Here is a 17129-nt window from a genome sequence, read left to right as displayed (position 1 = left end):
GTTGCTCTGTGTCACCCAAGTTACATCGGGGGTCCGAGCTGACCTTGATGAGGCTTCGATCGACGCTCAGATCTCCTCGCAGAGGACTCGGGGCGGTTTTGATGAAAAGGTCAAAACGCCCCCACATTCACACGTTCATTTCATACGGTCGTTCTTTTGTCTTCTTTATGTTGTTACCTTTTACCCCGCAAACCAGGAAGACGCTTTGGTGGAGTGGTTAACACGTATCCCTGCTATTAAGCATTTCGTTTATCGAAGGGAAGGATATCCTCTCTGAGGGCGTGAGTTCGAATCTCACAGGCGTCGATGCCAATTTTTTGCCCTTTTTTCACATGGAGGTGAGAGCTACGACCCTCAGGATGTCAGAAATGCTTTTTATTTGACAATCGATAAGGTGGATGACGAGAAATTGGTGTTTGAAGTTTCGAGTTTTGGCGGGAGCGGAAGGGTTTGAGATGATGGATTTTACCCTGGCGGACGCGTCACGGAGGACCAACTCATTTTGCTGAACTTGGAGTCTAACATTTTGATTCATTTCTAAAAGGCTCCTCCTCTTTTCCACAAGCTGAAGCCGTGCTGTTGCTCGTTCGACTTTTGCATCTCAAGCGAGGCCCAGAGCACCGAATAACAAGAGACTTCGACAGCTGACCGCTTTCGCTCGGACTTAACATCTGCGGCATTGCAGAGACAACTTCGCGCGCAGAACAGGCAGCCCTCCCGGATCTTCGAAAGAGGTTTTGTGACGCGCTCCAGCGTGGATGTCGCAAAGTGAAGGCAGACGCTCACCCGAGACGGCAAAGTCATCACAGCTTACGCACACCGACCAGCTCAAGAATGTGTGCGCTGACAAGAAGGACTAGGTTGCGAACGCATGGAGTGTGCAGCGTCGGTATATATACATAACAAGGGCTTGGCGTGCGCTCGTCGGATGCAGCCTAGCAACCAGACGTGCGTGCCATGCCGGAAGGACACCAGGATTCCTTCCTTTTTGATTGCTGAACCTCCCGTCATCGCCTAAAGCTGACCGACAACGAGGTCGCAAAACGCTGCTACAACGTTCCTTACTCGACCGCACCTTAATCCTCCAAGAAGAAGTACTGACCCGCCGCCTTCTGCTCCTTATCCTTGATCGAGTTGAACTTGTTGACGCGTGGTCGGTAGTTGGTGGGGTCACGACGCATCGACACCTCCAATGTCGCCAAGAAGCTGTTCATACCGGTCAACAAGGACTCGGGTCGCTTGGCCGTCGCACTGACGGACGGCTGACCCTCGTAGACGATGACTCGGTCGGCCAAGTAGGTGGCCATGATGATGTCGTGCTCGATGATCATGGCCGTCTTGCGCGAGTGGATGATGAAGCGTTTGATGACGCGGGATGCGATGATACGCTGCTCCGAGTCGAGGTAGGCGGATGGCTCGTCGATCAGGTAGATGTCGGCGGGCTTTCCGAGCGCGAGGACGAGGGCGACACGCTGCAGCTCTCCACCGGAAAGCGTTTGGACGTCGTTGTCGATAATGGGGTCGAGCGACATGGGCTTGACGACATCGGTCTGGAACTGCGGGTGCATGAAGGCGGCCTTGATCTGCTTGAGCAAAAGCATGCGGACGGTGCCCTGGAACTTGGGTGCGATCGTCTGAGGCTTGAGCGAGACATTGAGCTGAGGTGGCTTCTTGGCACCCGGATCGGGCTCGAGCTTGCCCGCAAGCATCTTGACGAACGTCGTCTTGCCGGTACCGTTCTCGCCGAGGAAGACGATGATCTCGGACTCGCTGAATTCACCACCTTCGATCTTGAGGCTGAAGTTGCCGAGCGTCTTGGTCATGGGTGGGCAGACGTACTTGGGGGTCCTGTCGAGCACCTCATCTTCGGCCGTCTCGGCGATCTTGAAACTGAGCGACTCTTCGCGGAAACGCATGTTCTCTGCTGGAATGTAGCCGTCCAGGAAGATGTTGATGCCGTCACGTACCGGTGATGGCACGGTGACGACACCGTAGACGGACGGAACGCCGTAGAGACAGCAGATAAAATCGGATAGGTAATCGAGGACGGACAAGTCGTGCTCTACGGCAATGACGTAGGTGTTGGAGTCGAGGAGGGATCGGATCATTCGCGCCGCGTTGAGACGCTGCTTGACGTCGAGATACGATGAGGGCTCGTCGAACATGTACACGTTGGCGTTCTGGATGCATGACATGCCGATGGCGAATCGCTGCAGCTCACCACCGGACAGGTTCTGAACGTCTCGCTCGAGTACCTCCTTGAGGTCGAGCATGTCGATGACCATCTGCTTGTTGTCCTTCTCGAGCTTGCCGTCGAGGAGCTGTGTGACGCTGGCCTTGCCCTTGATGGCACGCGGGATGTGGTCGACGTACTGAGGCTTGATGAGCGCCTTGATGTTGTCCTCAAGCACCTTGGTGAAGAAGTTCTGGAGCTCGGAGCCACGGAAATACTTGAGGATCTCTTGCCAATCGGGAGGGTCATCGTATCGACCCAGGTTGGGCTTCTGCTTGCCCGCGAGGATCTTGAGCGCAGTGGACTTGCCGATACCGTTGGTGCCGACGAGACCCAAAACTTGACCCGCACGCGGAGTAGGGAGACGATGCAACTTGAACGAGTTGGCGCTGTATCTGTGGGTGGTCTCGTTCTCGAGGTTGGTGGGGAGCTTGATGATGTTGATAGCCTCGAAGGGACACTTTTTGGGGCAGATACCACAACCGATGCAGAGGGATTCAGAGATGAAGGCGATCTTGCTTGATGGTGTCACCTCGATACACAGTCGGCCCATACGGACGACTGGGCACGACTTCTTACATTCCTGACGACATTTCTTGGGCTTGCACTTGTCCGAGTTGACGATGGCAATACGCGTCTCCTTCTGTGCTGGGGCGGGCGCCATGGTGAAAAGTGATTGCGCAACCTCGAGAAGCTCTCTTAGCGAAGAGAGCAGGAGGGTGTGCGGAGGTGAACAATGACGAGGGAAGGTCGCGGCGGCAGAGGTGAAGGTGGGAAGGTGAAAAGGCTCGGACTCCACTCGTGGAACAGTTACTTGCTCCTCCTCGTCATCACTGCGAGGCGCTTCGCTTTGGACTGCAAAGGGTGCAAATGGGGAAAAAAACCTCGAATTGGCCTGCTCGTCAGTCTGTGCGGTTGATTCTAGGAAGAACTGCGAGATTGACACACAGCAGACCGAGAAGACGAAAAATGTGCTTCACCACTCGAAATTTTTCTATTTGGGATCTGCAGCTGGTGGGTCAAAATGAATACAAATTCTGACCTAGAAGGCGCGAAATCCGATACAGGATGCTGAGCGAAAATGTTGCGGTTGCAGAGCGCGCAAATAGCGGAGTGCACGCAATTCTGGAATGTGATATGGCATCAAAGGGCAGTTCGTGGACTTGATTTCAAATCAAAATTGCCTCAGTGGACAGCGTCTTCATGGCGCGGCATACGGAGACTTTCTCTGTGTTGCCACGGCACGACGTTGCATTGGCATGATCACGATGCTGGTCGGATTGACGATACTGTGCAACACCGTGAGGAGAGACGGTGCAGCACCTTGAATGGAGTTGGATGAGCATGAAGGGGTTGAGAGGGTATGGTACGTTGAAGTGCGGGCTCTAGCCATGATGATGAACGCGCTGGACCTGGTGTCTTGACGTCGCCACGTATGCGAATATGGCCGAAGCCTTGGTAGACCGCATTCACTCTTCCTTTGTCTCGCGTTTGCGCTTGGAAGGACTTCCTTCGGGCTTGACTCGGCTGGTAGCGACGGCCTTGGTGGGAGTGGCTGGCGATGTTGGGGGCACGCCACCGTAGATGGCCATCACGTCCTTGCAAATCTTGCGACGCCACTGGTCTTGGTACTGAAGAAGCCACAATGAATGAAGATCAGTAAGCAAGATGCGGATATAAGGAGTTTGCGGCCATCGACGTGCACTGTACTTACCGCTTTGCTGCCGCGAGCTGGGAATCCCTCCTTGACTAGCAGCCCAGACAGCTCCGAAAAGACGGTGCCGTACCCAACAGTCTTCAGGACGTGGTTGAGAACATGATTCAGGATCACGTTGCGCTCTTTGTCCGTCCAAGGCTCATCGGTCTTCTTCTCGATACTCTTCTTCTCTTCCGCCTTCTTCTCGTTGGAGTGTTCCAACTCGTCTTTGACCATGCTTGCAGAGACCTCGTAGAGAGGAGCGATCGTAGCGCTGTCGAATGCTGTTTGCAGTTGACTGCTGGCAGTCTGGATGAGAAGGATGTGGATTGGTGTCTGGAAGCGAAGGAATGCGGCAAGAAGGGAGATCGGGAAAGGGAAGAGATGTAGCATCGGCGGCTGTGATCAGGGGTGTCACTCGGCGTGTGGACGCCGCCTACTTTTCTACCTTTAACCAGTCCTGGTCAGGACAGCGGGTGCGGAAAGCGACACGCCTGTTGAAATTCGCCCGCATAGGCCCATCTATCCAACGGTCGAAGCTTTGTCCTCAGTTTCAGCCCTGCTCCGGCTCGCGACGGAACTCAGGCGAGAACTGAAGAGGTTGCTGGCACACAGTCGAGCGCGGTGAATCTCTTCTTGTATCTGTTACGAGGCTGACCAATTGCACAGCGTGAAGACTGGGCAAGCAAGAAAGACGTTGACATTTCCATATCGGTGCAAGGCTGATGGCTTTATATGGGCTCGTATGCTCCACGACCTCCCGCACCTCCAAACCCTCCTCCTCCTCCACGATTACCTGACATCGTTCGCCAGACATGCGTTGCCGCATCGCGAGCAATGTACGGCGACTCCCTCCAGAAGTCCTTGTGCGGAACGAGGTCCCATCCGCTAGCGCCATAATTGTTGTAGTTGCTGTACATACCGACCCCCATGTACGCGGCAAAGCCGACGAATAGCAAAAAGAAGAGCCAGCTGAAGAAGCCCCACCCGCCCGATGAAGTCGCTCCGCTGCTGTCGTTGTCGTTGCCGCCGTCGCTATCTGAGCCGCCCTTGGACGGACTTCCACTTCCTGGCTTGGACGCTGCGGACGAGCATGCGAATTCGGTTGGCCAGCGAAGCTTGAGCTTTCCGTCAGCACGGTCGTAGCTCCTCGCCGTCGGATGCGAATCAGCTTCCGCCTTAGTATCGCAAACTAGCTCAAGCTCTGCTTTTTGCTCTCGTCCAGCATAGGTGGCTCCTGGAAACTGGAGCTCGATGCTCTTCTCTCCTCCTTCCAGCTCTTCGCCCCATTCCACTTTGGCCTCGATCTTGCTGCCTCCAGATTCGCCCGAGTAGGCCACTGGAATTGCCTGTGTGACGATGGTCTTGTCGTCCTTGATGGTCTCGATGGTGATGCATATTCTCGTTCCACGCGGGCACTGGTCTTTTTCGTCTCGGTTTGAATCTGCCTCGAGCGGCTTGCAGAGGTCAATGTCGATGGACGTCTTGGTTTCCGATGGCGGCGTTGATTCCTGATTCGAAGTGCGGATGGGATAGGCGATCTTAGACAGATCGAATGACTGCTTGGAGGATACGGCGACGTTGCTGCAGTCGAACGGCGCCAGTGTTTGCTTGGCAGCGGCTGCCGTATCTGTGCCTTGGATGAGCAGCAGAAGCGAAGCTGCAAGCAGTGTCAAGCTCCTTCTACTGCGACGTCCGTTCGTTGCAGCGGGCGTGACTGACATGGCTGACAACTTGTACCGTTATGGCGTTCCGTCGATCGGAGGGGAATCCGCACGATCTGAGCTTGTTTTCCAAGATTAGGTTGCTACTGCTCTTTGAACTCGAGAGATCGATGGGTTGATACTAAGGCGGTTGTATCGCAAAAGCCGACGAGCGACGGTCCGTGAAGCGCGGGTTGCGATGTGATTGTAGAAAGAGCTGGTCGCGAGAGAGTGTGATTAATGGCTTTTGCGCTGCGATTTTGAGACAGTTGATCAGAGTCGCGATATCCGAGGTTTATCAACGGTGATCCCGAATAGGGTCTCACGCCTTTTTGTGGCACGCGAAAAAACACGCTGCACCGGCGTGCGGTGCGAATTGGCCTCCACACCAACGAGAAGCATGATTGTAGGTGTGACAGTTTCGGAATCAGCCAACGACGCGCAAGCCAGCTGCCAGTGGCTGAGCAAGCCTCTTGCCCTTCTTCCTTCCTTCCAGTCATCACATTCTCGGAACTGACCCGGCTGGAGACAGGAAAGATCGACAGGCATCCGATTCTTTGTCCGGAGGTCACACCAAGCAGGCAAAATGTCGTCCTCGTCGCCGCAGCAGCAGCTCATAGCCTACATCCACCATGAGCGTCAAGAAGCCGGAAGCATGCTGTGCGCACAACACGCGCTCAACGCGCTTCTCCAAGGCCAATACTACGACCCTTCACAGCTCTCGCAGATCGCCACCGAGCTCGATCAACTCGAAGCATCCGAGCTGGGGCTGAGCCAAGCCGACATTGCCGCACGCGATCGATCGAGCCTCAATATGGACGACACGGGATTCTTCAGCGTGTCGGTGCTGGAAAGGGCGCTTCAGGTGTGGGGCATCTCGATATCCAGCTGGCGCTCCGCCGAGATGAGAGCGCGGCACGATGCACCGGAGCGAGAGGCGGCCTTTGTGCTCAATCTGAACAGTCATTGGTTCACCATCCGTTCCTTTGGCACCACGAGCAAGTTCTGGTACAATCTCAACTCTTTCCTCGCCGAGCCGCAGTGGATCGGCAACAATTATCTCGGCACATTGCTTCATACAGCCGAGTCGGAGGGATACTCGGTGTTTGTCGTGCAGGCTTCGGAGGGAAGCGCTGGGCAGGGCTTGCGTGAGTCGGATGCAGATCAGATTGCGGATCACTTGCCACCACCGGGGGCTCCTTCGGCAAGCAACAGCTCCAATTCGGCGAGCCTTGGCCTTCAGCCAGCAGCGACCAGCCAGACGCCGCCGATGGCGCCAGTATCCAACGCGAGCGAGTTCCGTAGCCCGGCTCCAAGCTTCGGGCTTGGCGGCGACGAAGACGATGCGGAGCTCCAGGCGGCTCTGAGCGCCAGCCTTCTACAACACACCTCTTCTGCTACTGCTCCCGACACACCGAGCCGATCTCGCGTTCGTCAGGTCCGCGGTGGGAGCGCCGAAGATACTGCAGGGGGGAACAGCTTCATGGGCGAGACCGACGCCGACATTGATGCGATCGCACCCTCACGACGTCGACACCGGGCCGGCTTTCCTGACCCTGTCGACGACGATCTGCGCAGAGCGATGGAAGCAAGCCTGTCAAGCTCCTCAAGTCGGCCTTCCGGGGCCGGCGGTTCCTTCCAGGGCCCTGTTGCTACATCTTCCTCATCCTCTTCCACCTCGTCACGACCTGTAGGCCGCAGAAAGCGACGGGCTCAAGAACGACAGACTGGCCTGTCGCGCGATGACGCGATCGACCTGGATGACTCGCGCGGCGACGACACCCTCTCAAGCGATGTCGAGGAATTGCATCCTTCAAGTCTGTCGCATCGCTCGCCGTTTCTCAGCCCAGCGATGGCTGCAGCCAACCTCAACAACGAAGACGTGGAAGAGATCGTGGACGATGACGACGAGATTGCTAGCGACGACGACCTCATCGACCCCTTCAGCGTACCAGGCGCACCCGAAGCGAGCGCGGTCATCGGACCTCGGCAGGACAGGCATTACGACGATGAGGATGCGGAGCTGCAAGCGGCGCTAGCTGCTAGTTTGGGCGATACTGAAGCAGCTGCTCGCTTTACGGCAGAGAATCCAAACTATCGCAATGCGACCAGGCGGTCGGAAGAGCAGCAAACAGCAATTCCCGACGACGTGGATCGAATCACCAAGATGCGGGAAGAGGCGAAGCGAAAGGCGCGAGAGGAGCAGGAGAGACAGGAACGGTTGGCGAGAGGTGAGCCGGTGGAAGAGCAAGGCAGCTCAAGCAACGCCAACGCGAGTAGCGGTGGTGGCCCTGGTGCAGGTGATGCAGACGATGACGAAGACGAAGAGTCGGAAGCGGAAGAGGTGAGCGCTGAGGAGATGCGTCGCCGTCGATTGGCGCGGTTCGGATGAACGGATGCAGTGCAATGCGACAAGTTGGTCGAAGGTGGACCTTGATCGAAACAAAAGTGTGAGAATGTGTTATGCTTTTGAGAAGAAGACGAATTGCATGAAAAGGCAAAGGAATGATAGTGCTACATTGGGAGTGTGTGGGAGGTCAGAGGGTTGTGTTGCGGGGAGGTTGCCAGGGCAGGGTGTGGCGCGGCGACCTCGGCTCTGAAGCGCATGTGAAGAGCTTACTGTCTGTGCTGCAGAGGGTTATGTCGGGAAGCAAGCCATTCCGGACCCGATGTCAGCTGCACAGGTAACCTATGTCGAATGGGTTCTGGTTGAGCTGTGTGTCTGACGGGTATATGCGAGATGCAGAAGGAAGAGAAGCCATGGGTTCGAGGTGCTGCGATAGACAGCAATTTTGGGGTCGAGGATAGTGTGCGGCAGACCTTTACATGGGCTTGGCAGGCAATTGAGTAGGGAGGATGCCGAAGCGCTTCTTGATGGTCACGCGGTGACGTGAGAATTTGTCATCGGGGGAGAATCGTGCAGGGTGAGCTGACTTGGTGATGATGCCCTCGATGGTCTTCTTCTTGAGCGTGTAGATTCGCTTGCCATCCTGTTTGCGTTTGAGGAAGGTCATGGATGTGCTTTGGTCAGTGAAATGAGGTTGGCTTCACGAACAGGTCGGGAAGGATGGAAAGCTTACCTTATCTTCTGTGAACATGAGATGCATGATGGGCGATCGTTTGAGCGGAATCGAGCAGGTGGAAAGATAGAGGTATGAGGATGGATGAAAGGGTTTGTGGTATCGTGTGAGTGAGAGGTGTCGCTGATGATGTCGATGATGAGGAGAAATGCAACTTTTTTTTGAGATTTCTCCGCTGCTCGAAATTGCTTCTTCTAGGCGGTGTTCCAATCGCACGAGAACGCGCATTTCGAAATGAATGTGTTAGAGTGCTGGGCTCGGTGAGACATGCACGAACTGTACAAACCTTCCAGCAAAGCACTGACCTCCAATCAACTTGCAACTCTGTACTCGTATTTGCTCGTCATTACCATCCTCCTGATCCCTGGCAACCGCACGAGGTGCTCACAGCTCACCACTTAGATCGTTCCGAAAGCGATATAAAAGCACCGAGCAGCAACGGCAGCAGCAGCGACACAAGCAAAGGTGATCAGCGCGAGTCACACGTCCCTATCATCGATCCGGTCACACGCCTTGGTCCGAGCTGGAGTTTCGCAAGACACCCTTCCGGGCCCCGACTTCGATCCAGCTCCTGAAAAGACACTGAAATCGTCACCATCACTCGTATCGTCTGCCTGCAGACGTAGCACAATCACGATGATGCCCAGACGCACGTCCAGCGCAGCATCCCTCCTCCTGCTCATCTTCTCCGTCCTCACCACCCTCTCTTCCGCCATCAAATTCGATCTGTCCGCGGCGACACATCCACACACCAAATGCATCTGGAATTACGCCCTTTCCGACTCGCTCGTCATCGTCACTGCCTCGGTGATCGCTAAAGAGCCGTTCGACTTCACCAACCAACGTGTCGACATCGAGGTGGTCGACGGTTCCAAGCACAACAACGTCTACCTCTCCAAGAAGTCCATCAAAGGAGAGACGCGGCTCGCCATCAACACGCACTCGCACGCAGATCTGGGAGTGTGCTTCAAGAACACCCAGACAGGTCGAAGCGGAAGCAGCGGTCAAGTGCCGGTGGTGACGATCGATCTGGATGTGGATATCGGTGCAGATGCCGTGGATTACAATGCCATCGCCAACCAGGAGAGCTTGAGTGGATTGGAGACCGAATTGAGGAAACTGGAAGCGGTAGCCAACGAGATCGTCAACGAGATGGAGTATTTGAAAAAGAGAGAGTTGAGGATGGCCGATACGAATCGTAAGTTTTCTACTCAGCTTCACTGCAAGATTCTGATGGTGAGACGATCACTGACAAAGTTTCGCTTTCCTCGTTCGTGGACACAGTGTCAACAAACATGCGAGTCACCAACTTTGCCATCGTCACATTGCTAGCGCTCATCGCACTCGGCGTTTGGCAAGTCTTCCACCTCAGAGGCTTCTTCAAACGCAAATACCTCATCGACTGAGCGGCCATCACCGTCGCGCTCGCCTTTCACCACCGCTGTACCTGTATCTCAGCTCAAAAGGGATGTGGCTGCCAATAGTCGAAACAATCGCAAAACATGATCAAACAGCCAGAGTCAAATTGAATCTCGTGCACGCCTGTGTGATGCAGCTGTGCCGCCCATGTCCATGTCGAAACTCTCGGCACGCACACATCTCATCCGCTGCATCTTGTCTTCAAACGTGATATCATTTTTTGTAACAACAGATCTACAGCTCATGTACGTGCCTCGGGAAACACCACAAAAGAGCATCTCCTCTAGCTACGTCAGACCACCGCTTAGGCCGACTTGTTGGTGATGACCTTAGGAGCGGTCTCACCCTGGGTGAAGCCGTCGATACCGGCGTACACCGCCGAGGGCTCGAGCGACTCGATACGCAGCAGCTGGTTGTACTTGGCCGTTCGCTCCGAACGACAGGGAGCGCCCGTCTTGATGATTCCGACACCGAGACCAACAACAAGGTCCGAGATGGTGACGTCCTCGGTCTCACCGGATCGGTGCGAGACCATGACGGACCAGTTGTCCGACTGCGAGAGCTGAGCAGCCTGGATCGACTCGGAGATGGTGCCGATCTGGTTGATCTTGAGCAAGAGACCGTTGCACGCCTTCTTCTCGATGGCAGTCTTGATGCGGAGCGGGTTGGTGACGGTCAAGTCGTCGCCGATGATGGTGATGCCGGCGTTGGCGCGGAGGTGCGACCAGGCCTCCCAGTCGTCCTGGTCGAAGGGGTCCTCGATCGAGGTGATGGGGTACTTCTTGATGAAGCCGAGGTAGACGTCGGCGAGCTCCTTGCCCGTGAGCCACTTGGACGAGTCCGAGTTGGGGTTCTTGAAGTCGAGGTCGTACTTGCCGTCCTTGTAGAACTCGGACGAGGCGACGTCGAGCGAGATGTGGACCTGGCCCTCGTAGCCGGCCTTCTTGATGGCCTCGGTGAGGATCTCGAGCGCCTCGTCGGCCGAGGCGACGTTGGGGGCGAATCCACCCTCGTCACCGACGTTGGTGGCGTCGATGCCGTACTTGGTGTTGATGACCTTCTTGAGGTTGTGGTAGACCTCGGTGCCGATCTTGACCGACTCGGTGAAGCTCTTGGCGCCGGTGGGGACAATCATGAACTCCTGGAAAGCGAGAGCGTTGCCGGCGTGCGAACCGCCGTTGATGACGTTCATGGCAGGAGCGGGGAGGACGTAGGGAGCCTTGACGCCGCTAAGCTCGGCGAGGTACTTGTACAGAGGGACGCCCTGCTCGCCGGCACCAGCCTTGGCGACGGCGATCGAGACACCGAGGATGGCGTTGGCGCCGAGCTTGCCCTTGTTGGGGGTGCCGTCGAGCTTGATGAGGAACTCGTCGACCTCCTTCTGCGAGGTGACGGCGATGCCCGACTTGATGAGCTCAGGAGCGATGATGTTGTTGACGTTGTCGATGGCCTTGGAGACACCCTTGCCCATCCAGCTGGACTTGTCACCGTCACGAAGCTCGACAGCCTCGTGGATACCGGTCGAGGCACCCGAGGGGACAGCGGCGCGGAAGAGGCCCTTGTCGGTGGTGAGGTCGACCTCGACGGTGGGGTTACCACGCGAGTCGAGGACCATGCGAGCCTGGATCTTCTGGATAGCCATTTTGAAATAGACTTCAAATGTGTGCGGGGTGGAGAGAGGGAAAAGCGGGAGCTTAGATGAGATGATGGATCGCAACGAAGGATGGAGACGGGCTTGCCGAGGTAGTCTATATCTCTCTGCGCCGGAGGAAGCGAGAGCTTCGATGGGCCACAATTCATTCGCATCTCCCACCAGAGATGTTCGCGCAGGTCAAAGCGCAGCCCAGAATGGCCAAAATCGACGCTGCACTGACCTTGAATCTGAAAACACAGCGCGGGAAGAAGGCAGGGTAGCAGCACCAGCACACCTCCACGCTACTGCGAGACCTTTAACTCTACGCGTGCCAATTCCGGGGCTAAATAATGCGTAGAGCTAAGTTTTCTAATTACTTCGATAAAGATCGATTTCCCGCTTGCGATGCCTCTTCTTCTTCGAGTCCAACACTTTTTTTTCTCTCTTCCTCCAGAGCGCGAAGAACCTTGCTTGTAGATCGATCGATAATCAAAAAAGACTCACTTGTTTCTGCGAGATGCCTTGTCGTGGGCTCCAGCGAGTCATCTCTTGCCAGATGGAGTCTTGAGAGGCGCGGGCGAGTCACCGCGTCGGCTGGAGCGGACGAGCAAGGCCGCTCTGTCGAGGGAAGGCCTCACAGCAGTAAGACGGAAACTGTGCTCAGGCGCTTGTTCGATCGGTCTAAGATCGGGAGGCTGTTCAGTACCGATTCCGTCCGCGTTTCGACGCGTAGTTGGCGGGCAAGGTCGGGTCGACAGCGGCAGCAGGCCGAAACCATCATCCTCGGTCTGTACAGGGAATTGGTCACTGACGTCAAACGATGCATCTCGACATGCCTGCTGTATGTTCGGGTCAGCGTCAGCTTAAGGTGTCGGTAGGGTTCAGACGCCTGATGGCGGCGTCATGCAGGGCATCGGATGCTCGCAGCTCTTCCGACAGAGGCTCAGAGGCGCAAGGGTGGTCCACACTCTGTTTGCGGGGAGACGGAGGACGGCAAAGCAGCTGAAAACAGCCGGCTAGGAATCGTGTCAAGGCGCGTGGGCAGTCGAAGCGGAGAGGTGCGAGCGGCTGAGCTGCAGGGCACGGGGTCGCGGACGTTTCCGGCTTCATCTTTGGAAAGTAACACCATTCGGAAGGAGCAGGCGATACGAATAGCCGGCTCTGCTCTAGACTGGAACGCTCTCTCCATCGGGTGTCCGAGTTCTGAGGCGATCCGTGAAACGCGTCGAGAGCGCTGCGAACCTTTGTTTAGGGTCGTTGAACTGTGTGCAACTTGGCGCACCTTTCACGGATCGGCGTCTCGCATGATGTTTCCACAAGTGCTGTCTGTCACTCTGCAATGCAGTTGTTCTAAGTCCACCAGCGATGCCAGCAGTTCCATCGTCGTGGTCATCATGTCAGTCCCAGGTGAGCCGATAGTCCAGCTGCTAAGCCATCTCGCGGATCTTTCCACTTCGGCTCGTGCTCGGGTCATGTCCGCTGCACCCGCCTCCGTTTCATCGCTGATCCGGCAGCATGGCGCCATGGGGATTAGACTCGTGCCGCGACGTCGAAGACTTCAAGAAGTACGACAAGCTCACATAGCACGCATATTCGTCGTCTCGCAAGAGGTGTTCGAGCTCTCGAGTGTAGGTCTCATCCTAAAACTCACGAAAAAGGGAACCCAAAAAATAAGGACCAAAAAACGGATAAAAAAAGTTCCCGGCCAGGGAATCGAACCCTGATCTGAGCAGTGAGAGTGCCCTATACTAACCATTGTACTAACTGGGACTTGTTGGATTCAACTAAAATTGATAACAGTATATACCATCAGCATTGCAAAGCTCGGTTTCGGTTTTGTCCGGCGACTTCGTGGGGGGCAAGATATGCATCGGCGGCAACGTTTAAATGAGAGGATACCTCGAATGAATGCATTGCGACGAAACAGTTAAGAGAGGACAGAAGCATGTATGGTAGCGGTACAGAAGCATGTGCACGCACGCATGCGCGGAGGTAAGGGATGCTGTGCAATCACGAGGCCATAGGCAGATGGGGAAAAGGGACGAGTCAATCGTCGCGTGCTACGGGCGCCACGTCGTCCTGACGCACCGCTGCGTTCGTCTCCAACCAATGCTGACCCTGCTGCGAGCGCGGGTCGGGATGCAGTGCAAGCGACTGTCCGGCTGCCGAGCTTTCGTTGGGTATCTGTCGGCCGCCTGCGGTGCTGCCGGGCTGCGCCGCGTAGCCAAAGCTGCCGCCCAACAGCCACGGCTCGTCCCACGTCTCCCAGGGTGTGGCACGCTTGGACGAGTCGCGTCGAAGCAGACGCGCCACCATCGCCTTGGCCATGGGTGTCACCAAGCGTACGCTGGCTGGACACACGGCTGGATCCGGCTGGTCTGCACATGCGTCGTTGGCGGGAGCTGGCCATCGCAGATCTCCCTTGGCGATACGAAGCAAATGCCGTTTTCGCTGCTTGGGATCGCGCTGCTCGCCGAATCCTTCCCGGGCTCCATTGACGCCGACGCTCACATCCTCCATGAACGGAAGCGAGCCCGTGATCAGCGCGTACAACACCACGCCGAGCGCCCATGCATCCGTCTTGCGCCCGTCGTACTTTTTGCCGATGATCAGTTCCGGAGCTGCGTACTCTTCCGACCCGCACCGTGTCTCCAGCAGCGGATTGGATGGATCGACGAATCTCGACAGGCCAAAGTCGGTCAGCTTGACTAGCGGGCCCTTGGGAAGGTGATGCGGGCGCAAGGGCTCGGACGGCGACAAACTTTTCGAGGCGCTGGCCATCGCTGCAAAGAGGTCGACGGTCATGAGGATGTTCTCAAGCTTGATGTCGCGGTGTACGAGGTTGACGTGATGCATCCATCCGACGGCATTGGCCAGCTCCGTGTAGATGACGCGTACGAGCCATTCGCGCTGGGAGAACTGGTCAAAGTGCGACATGATGGCATCAAAGAGCTCGCCGCCTGCGATCTGCTCCAGCACGAGCGTGTGGTGTACGGGTGTGCTGAAGGAGGAGATGAAGCGCACGAGGTTGGGATGCGAAATGTGCTTGAGCACCTCGACCTCTCGCACCCAGCTGACCTTGAGACGCTCGTTGTTGTTGCACGGTTCGCGATCCAGCATCTTGAGCGCAACCAGCTCGTCCGTCTCGCGCGACGCCTCCGTCCTTTGGAGAGCTCTCTGACGCAGCGCGGGGAGCGTCGCGATCATCTTGTCGGGCTTGCCGCCACCGAATCCGCGTATCAAACGTCCGAGGGCTACACGGCTGAAAGCGCCGACGCCGAGCGTCTTTTCGATGCGATACGGTCCGATGCGATCGCCGTCCTCCTCCTCTTCTCGCGCTTCGGCGATGGCAGGTGGACTCGACTGCTCGCGGGCGGGCGGCGTCGGCGAGACGCTGCTTCCCGTCGCGGACTCGGACGGGCCTTGGCGGTGTTTCCGCTGGCCGAGGACTCTGGCAGGATCCGACGCTGACGATGCGTCTCGTGCGCTGACTGCAACGTTTGCACTTGGTATTGACGGACCCGGGACAGTATGGAGCTCGGAGCGTGATGGCGCGGGACTCGACCGGTGCGCGACGTTGGATGGTAGAGCGCCGATAAAGTCGATGGATGCGTCGGCGGCGTCCCTCCAGCCTTTGTGTTCGATCCGGCCTTGCACGGCCGACGCGGGCGACGACTGCGCGCTGCGGTCGTCATCGAGCAGAAGTTGACTTTGAGTGCGAACTCTGCGCGGGCTGTAAGGCGCCCACGGTACATTGGGCGGCAGGCCTTCAAGCGTGGCGCTGGGCGCGTCCGACATGCCTGATAAAGAGACTTGCGAGGTCGAGCTGAAACCGATGAATTCGCCCGGTGCGTGGGCGTCGACGGCGGAGAGCGGCGAATAGAGACCTGCGTCCATGGACAAGTTGGAGTCGCCGCTGCTGATGCGCGAGTGTCGTGGATAGCCTGATTGCTGCGGTTGCGTGTAGAGCGCCGAGGAAGATCTCGCATTGGAAGAGCCTGCGCCACCCATGGCTGCCGCATCCGACGAAAGGGAGGGCAATCTTGAAGGCAACCGGAATCTGTTGGAAAGATCGACAGAGGGTAGCCTGACACCGTGGTCATGGGCAGGGAGGCTGACGCTGGCAGTGTTCCTTGACGCTGTACTGCTGAGCGGTGTTTGTGGAGCCGAAGGGTCGCTGCTGACGTGCTGCTCCGCTCGCAGAGCAGCTTGAGACGTCTTGATGCTGGGTGCGCGAGCAATTGACGGGCCTGAAGAGGTCGAGTTGAAGAAGGACCAGTTACGACTCGATCCTTGACTCCGAGCTGCTCCTTGTGGAGATGCCATGCTACCAGATTCGGTCGTGCTCGGCACGGAGTCGTTGGACGAGTTTCGAACGGTGGCAGGCCGTTCTAGCGACGTGCCGATCCCGTTGCTGGTAGCGTGCCTCGAGCTGGATGCGATGGGAACGTCGAACATATCTCGCGCTTGCTCGTGGTCCGAGTGCACGGCTGGACTCGGTAGCGGCGAGACAGGTTTCCCCTCGAATTGGTCCCAGTTCCTCTGACTGCGGATGGACGCGGACGAGAGCTCGTTTCTGGGCGCGACGAGCCTGGAGGAGGGAGGGCTCATGCCGAAACGCGAGCCGTTCTGACTGCCGTCTTCGGCCGCAATGGTGGATCCTGCCACCGAGATGGCACCAAAGCTGTCGAGCGACGTCACCGAGAAGCTGGTGTTCGACATATCGAATGGTTCGGCTGTCGACACGTGCGGAAGACTCGGTAGCAACGCGAAGGGAGGGGCTTGCACGGGAGTGTCGGGCTGCGAGGATCCAGTAGGGTCCGCGGTGCAAGTGGACGAAGAGAGGGGCGTACCGTTCGACGTGGTGATGGTCGGCAAGTCCGATGTTTGGATGTGCATGGGCGCGGTGCTGCTCGCACGGGTCGTCGAGGTGCGGTCCGTTGGATTCGTCGGATTCCTCGCCGGCGATGCTTCGGCGCTCGTTGCAAGACCATTCGTGCTGTTTGGGGATGCGCGCAGGCTCTTGGCGTCGGACGATCTCGAACGGGAAAACATCCTAGAAGAGGAGGGACGAGTCGAGAACTACGCCGGGCCTCTGTCCCTCTTCCTGTCGCGAGATACGAGACGAGATGCAGCAGTGATGTACAGATTGCTTGAAGCCGTCGTATGTGTCATGTCCGTTTGCATGCGCAAGAGGCGTGGACGTGCGCATGCCATACAAGATGTACCTGTACGCGTTCCAAAAGTCGAGTCGAAGCGACCGCCTAATAGGACATGGTGAGCGTCACTGTGCCTGAGGTTTGACTTGGCCCGGGCTGCAGGGAAATAGCAGGACTCGTAAAGGCGTGCCGAAGAGTAGCGAAGC

General features: G+C 56.9%; 8 protein-coding genes and 2 non-coding genes across 10 annotated transcripts; 4 read left to right on the top strand and 6 right to left on the bottom strand.

Annotated features, from left to right (window-relative positions):
* Positions 1–199: 199 nt before the first annotated feature.
* On the top strand, positions 200–306 carry PHSY_007666. The gene has a single exon. It is a non-coding gene; the product is annotated as a tRNA-Ser (tRNA).
* Positions 307–1076: 770 nt separating this feature from the next.
* On the bottom strand, positions 1077–2897 carry PHSY_006812 (RNase L inhibitor; the record flags this gene model as incomplete). Its single annotated transcript, XM_012337409.1, has 1 exon — positions 1077–2897. The coding sequence occupies one exon, from the start codon at positions 2895–2897 to the stop codon at positions 1077–1079; it is 1821 nt and encodes a 606-aa protein (XP_012192799.1).
* An 805-nt stretch (positions 2898–3702) lies between these two features.
* On the bottom strand, positions 3703–4322 carry PHSY_006811 (hypothetical protein; the record flags this gene model as incomplete). The annotated part of the gene is made up of 2 exons (XM_012337408.1): positions 3703–3864; positions 3948–4322. 2 exons carry the CDS (start codon positions 4320–4322, stop codon positions 3703–3705), a joined length of 537 nt encoding a protein of 178 aa, XP_012192798.1.
* Positions 4323–4660: 338 nt separating this feature from the next.
* PHSY_006810 (hypothetical protein) lies at positions 4661–5653 on the bottom strand (the record flags this gene model as incomplete). Its single annotated transcript, XM_012337407.1, has 1 exon — positions 4661–5653. One exon carries the CDS (start codon positions 5651–5653, stop codon positions 4661–4663), a length of 993 nt encoding a protein of 330 aa, XP_012192797.1.
* A 565-nt stretch (positions 5654–6218) lies between these two features.
* On the top strand, positions 6219–8024 carry PHSY_006809 (hypothetical protein; the record flags this gene model as incomplete). Its single annotated transcript, XM_012337406.1, has 1 exon — positions 6219–8024. One exon carries the CDS (start codon positions 6219–6221, stop codon positions 8022–8024), a length of 1806 nt encoding a protein of 601 aa, XP_012192796.1.
* Positions 8025–9351: 1327 nt separating this feature from the next.
* Positions 9352–10118, top strand: PHSY_006808 (Emp24/gp25L/p24 membrane trafficking protein; the record flags this gene model as incomplete). The annotated part of the gene is made up of 2 exons (XM_012337405.1): positions 9352–9910; positions 9997–10118. The coding sequence occupies 2 exons, from the start codon at positions 9352–9354 to the stop codon at positions 10116–10118; spliced, it is 681 nt and encodes a 226-aa protein (XP_012192795.1).
* Positions 10119–10435: 317 nt separating this feature from the next.
* PHSY_006807 (enolase) lies at positions 10436–11746 on the bottom strand (the record flags this gene model as incomplete). Its single annotated transcript, XM_012337404.1, has 1 exon — positions 10436–11746. One exon carries the CDS (start codon positions 11744–11746, stop codon positions 10436–10438), a length of 1311 nt encoding a protein of 436 aa, XP_012192794.1.
* A 935-nt stretch (positions 11747–12681) lies between these two features.
* Positions 12682–13488, top strand: PHSY_006806 (peroxisomal targeting signal receptor; the record flags this gene model as incomplete). The annotated part of the gene is made up of 1 exon (XM_012337403.1): positions 12682–13488. One exon carries the CDS (start codon positions 12682–12684, stop codon positions 13486–13488), a length of 807 nt encoding a protein of 268 aa, XP_012192793.1.
* On the bottom strand, positions 13463–13534 carry PHSY_007665. The gene has a single exon. It is a non-coding gene; the product is annotated as a tRNA-Glu (tRNA).
* Positions 13535–13810: 276 nt separating this feature from the next.
* PHSY_006805 (likely protein kinase) lies at positions 13811–16819 on the bottom strand (the record flags this gene model as incomplete). Its single annotated transcript, XM_012337402.1, has 1 exon — positions 13811–16819. One exon carries the CDS (start codon positions 16817–16819, stop codon positions 13811–13813), a length of 3009 nt encoding a protein of 1002 aa, XP_012192792.1.
* Between the last annotated feature and the right edge of the window lie 310 nt (positions 16820–17129).

This window comes from Pseudozyma hubeiensis (assembly GCF_000403515.1).
Source record: "Pseudozyma hubeiensis SY62 DNA, scaffold: PHS66, whole genome shotgun sequence".
Taxonomy (NCBI): Eukaryota; Fungi; Basidiomycota; class Ustilaginomycetes; order Ustilaginales; family Ustilaginaceae; genus Pseudozyma; species Pseudozyma hubeiensis.
This window is presented reverse-complemented; position numbering and strand designations above follow the sequence as displayed.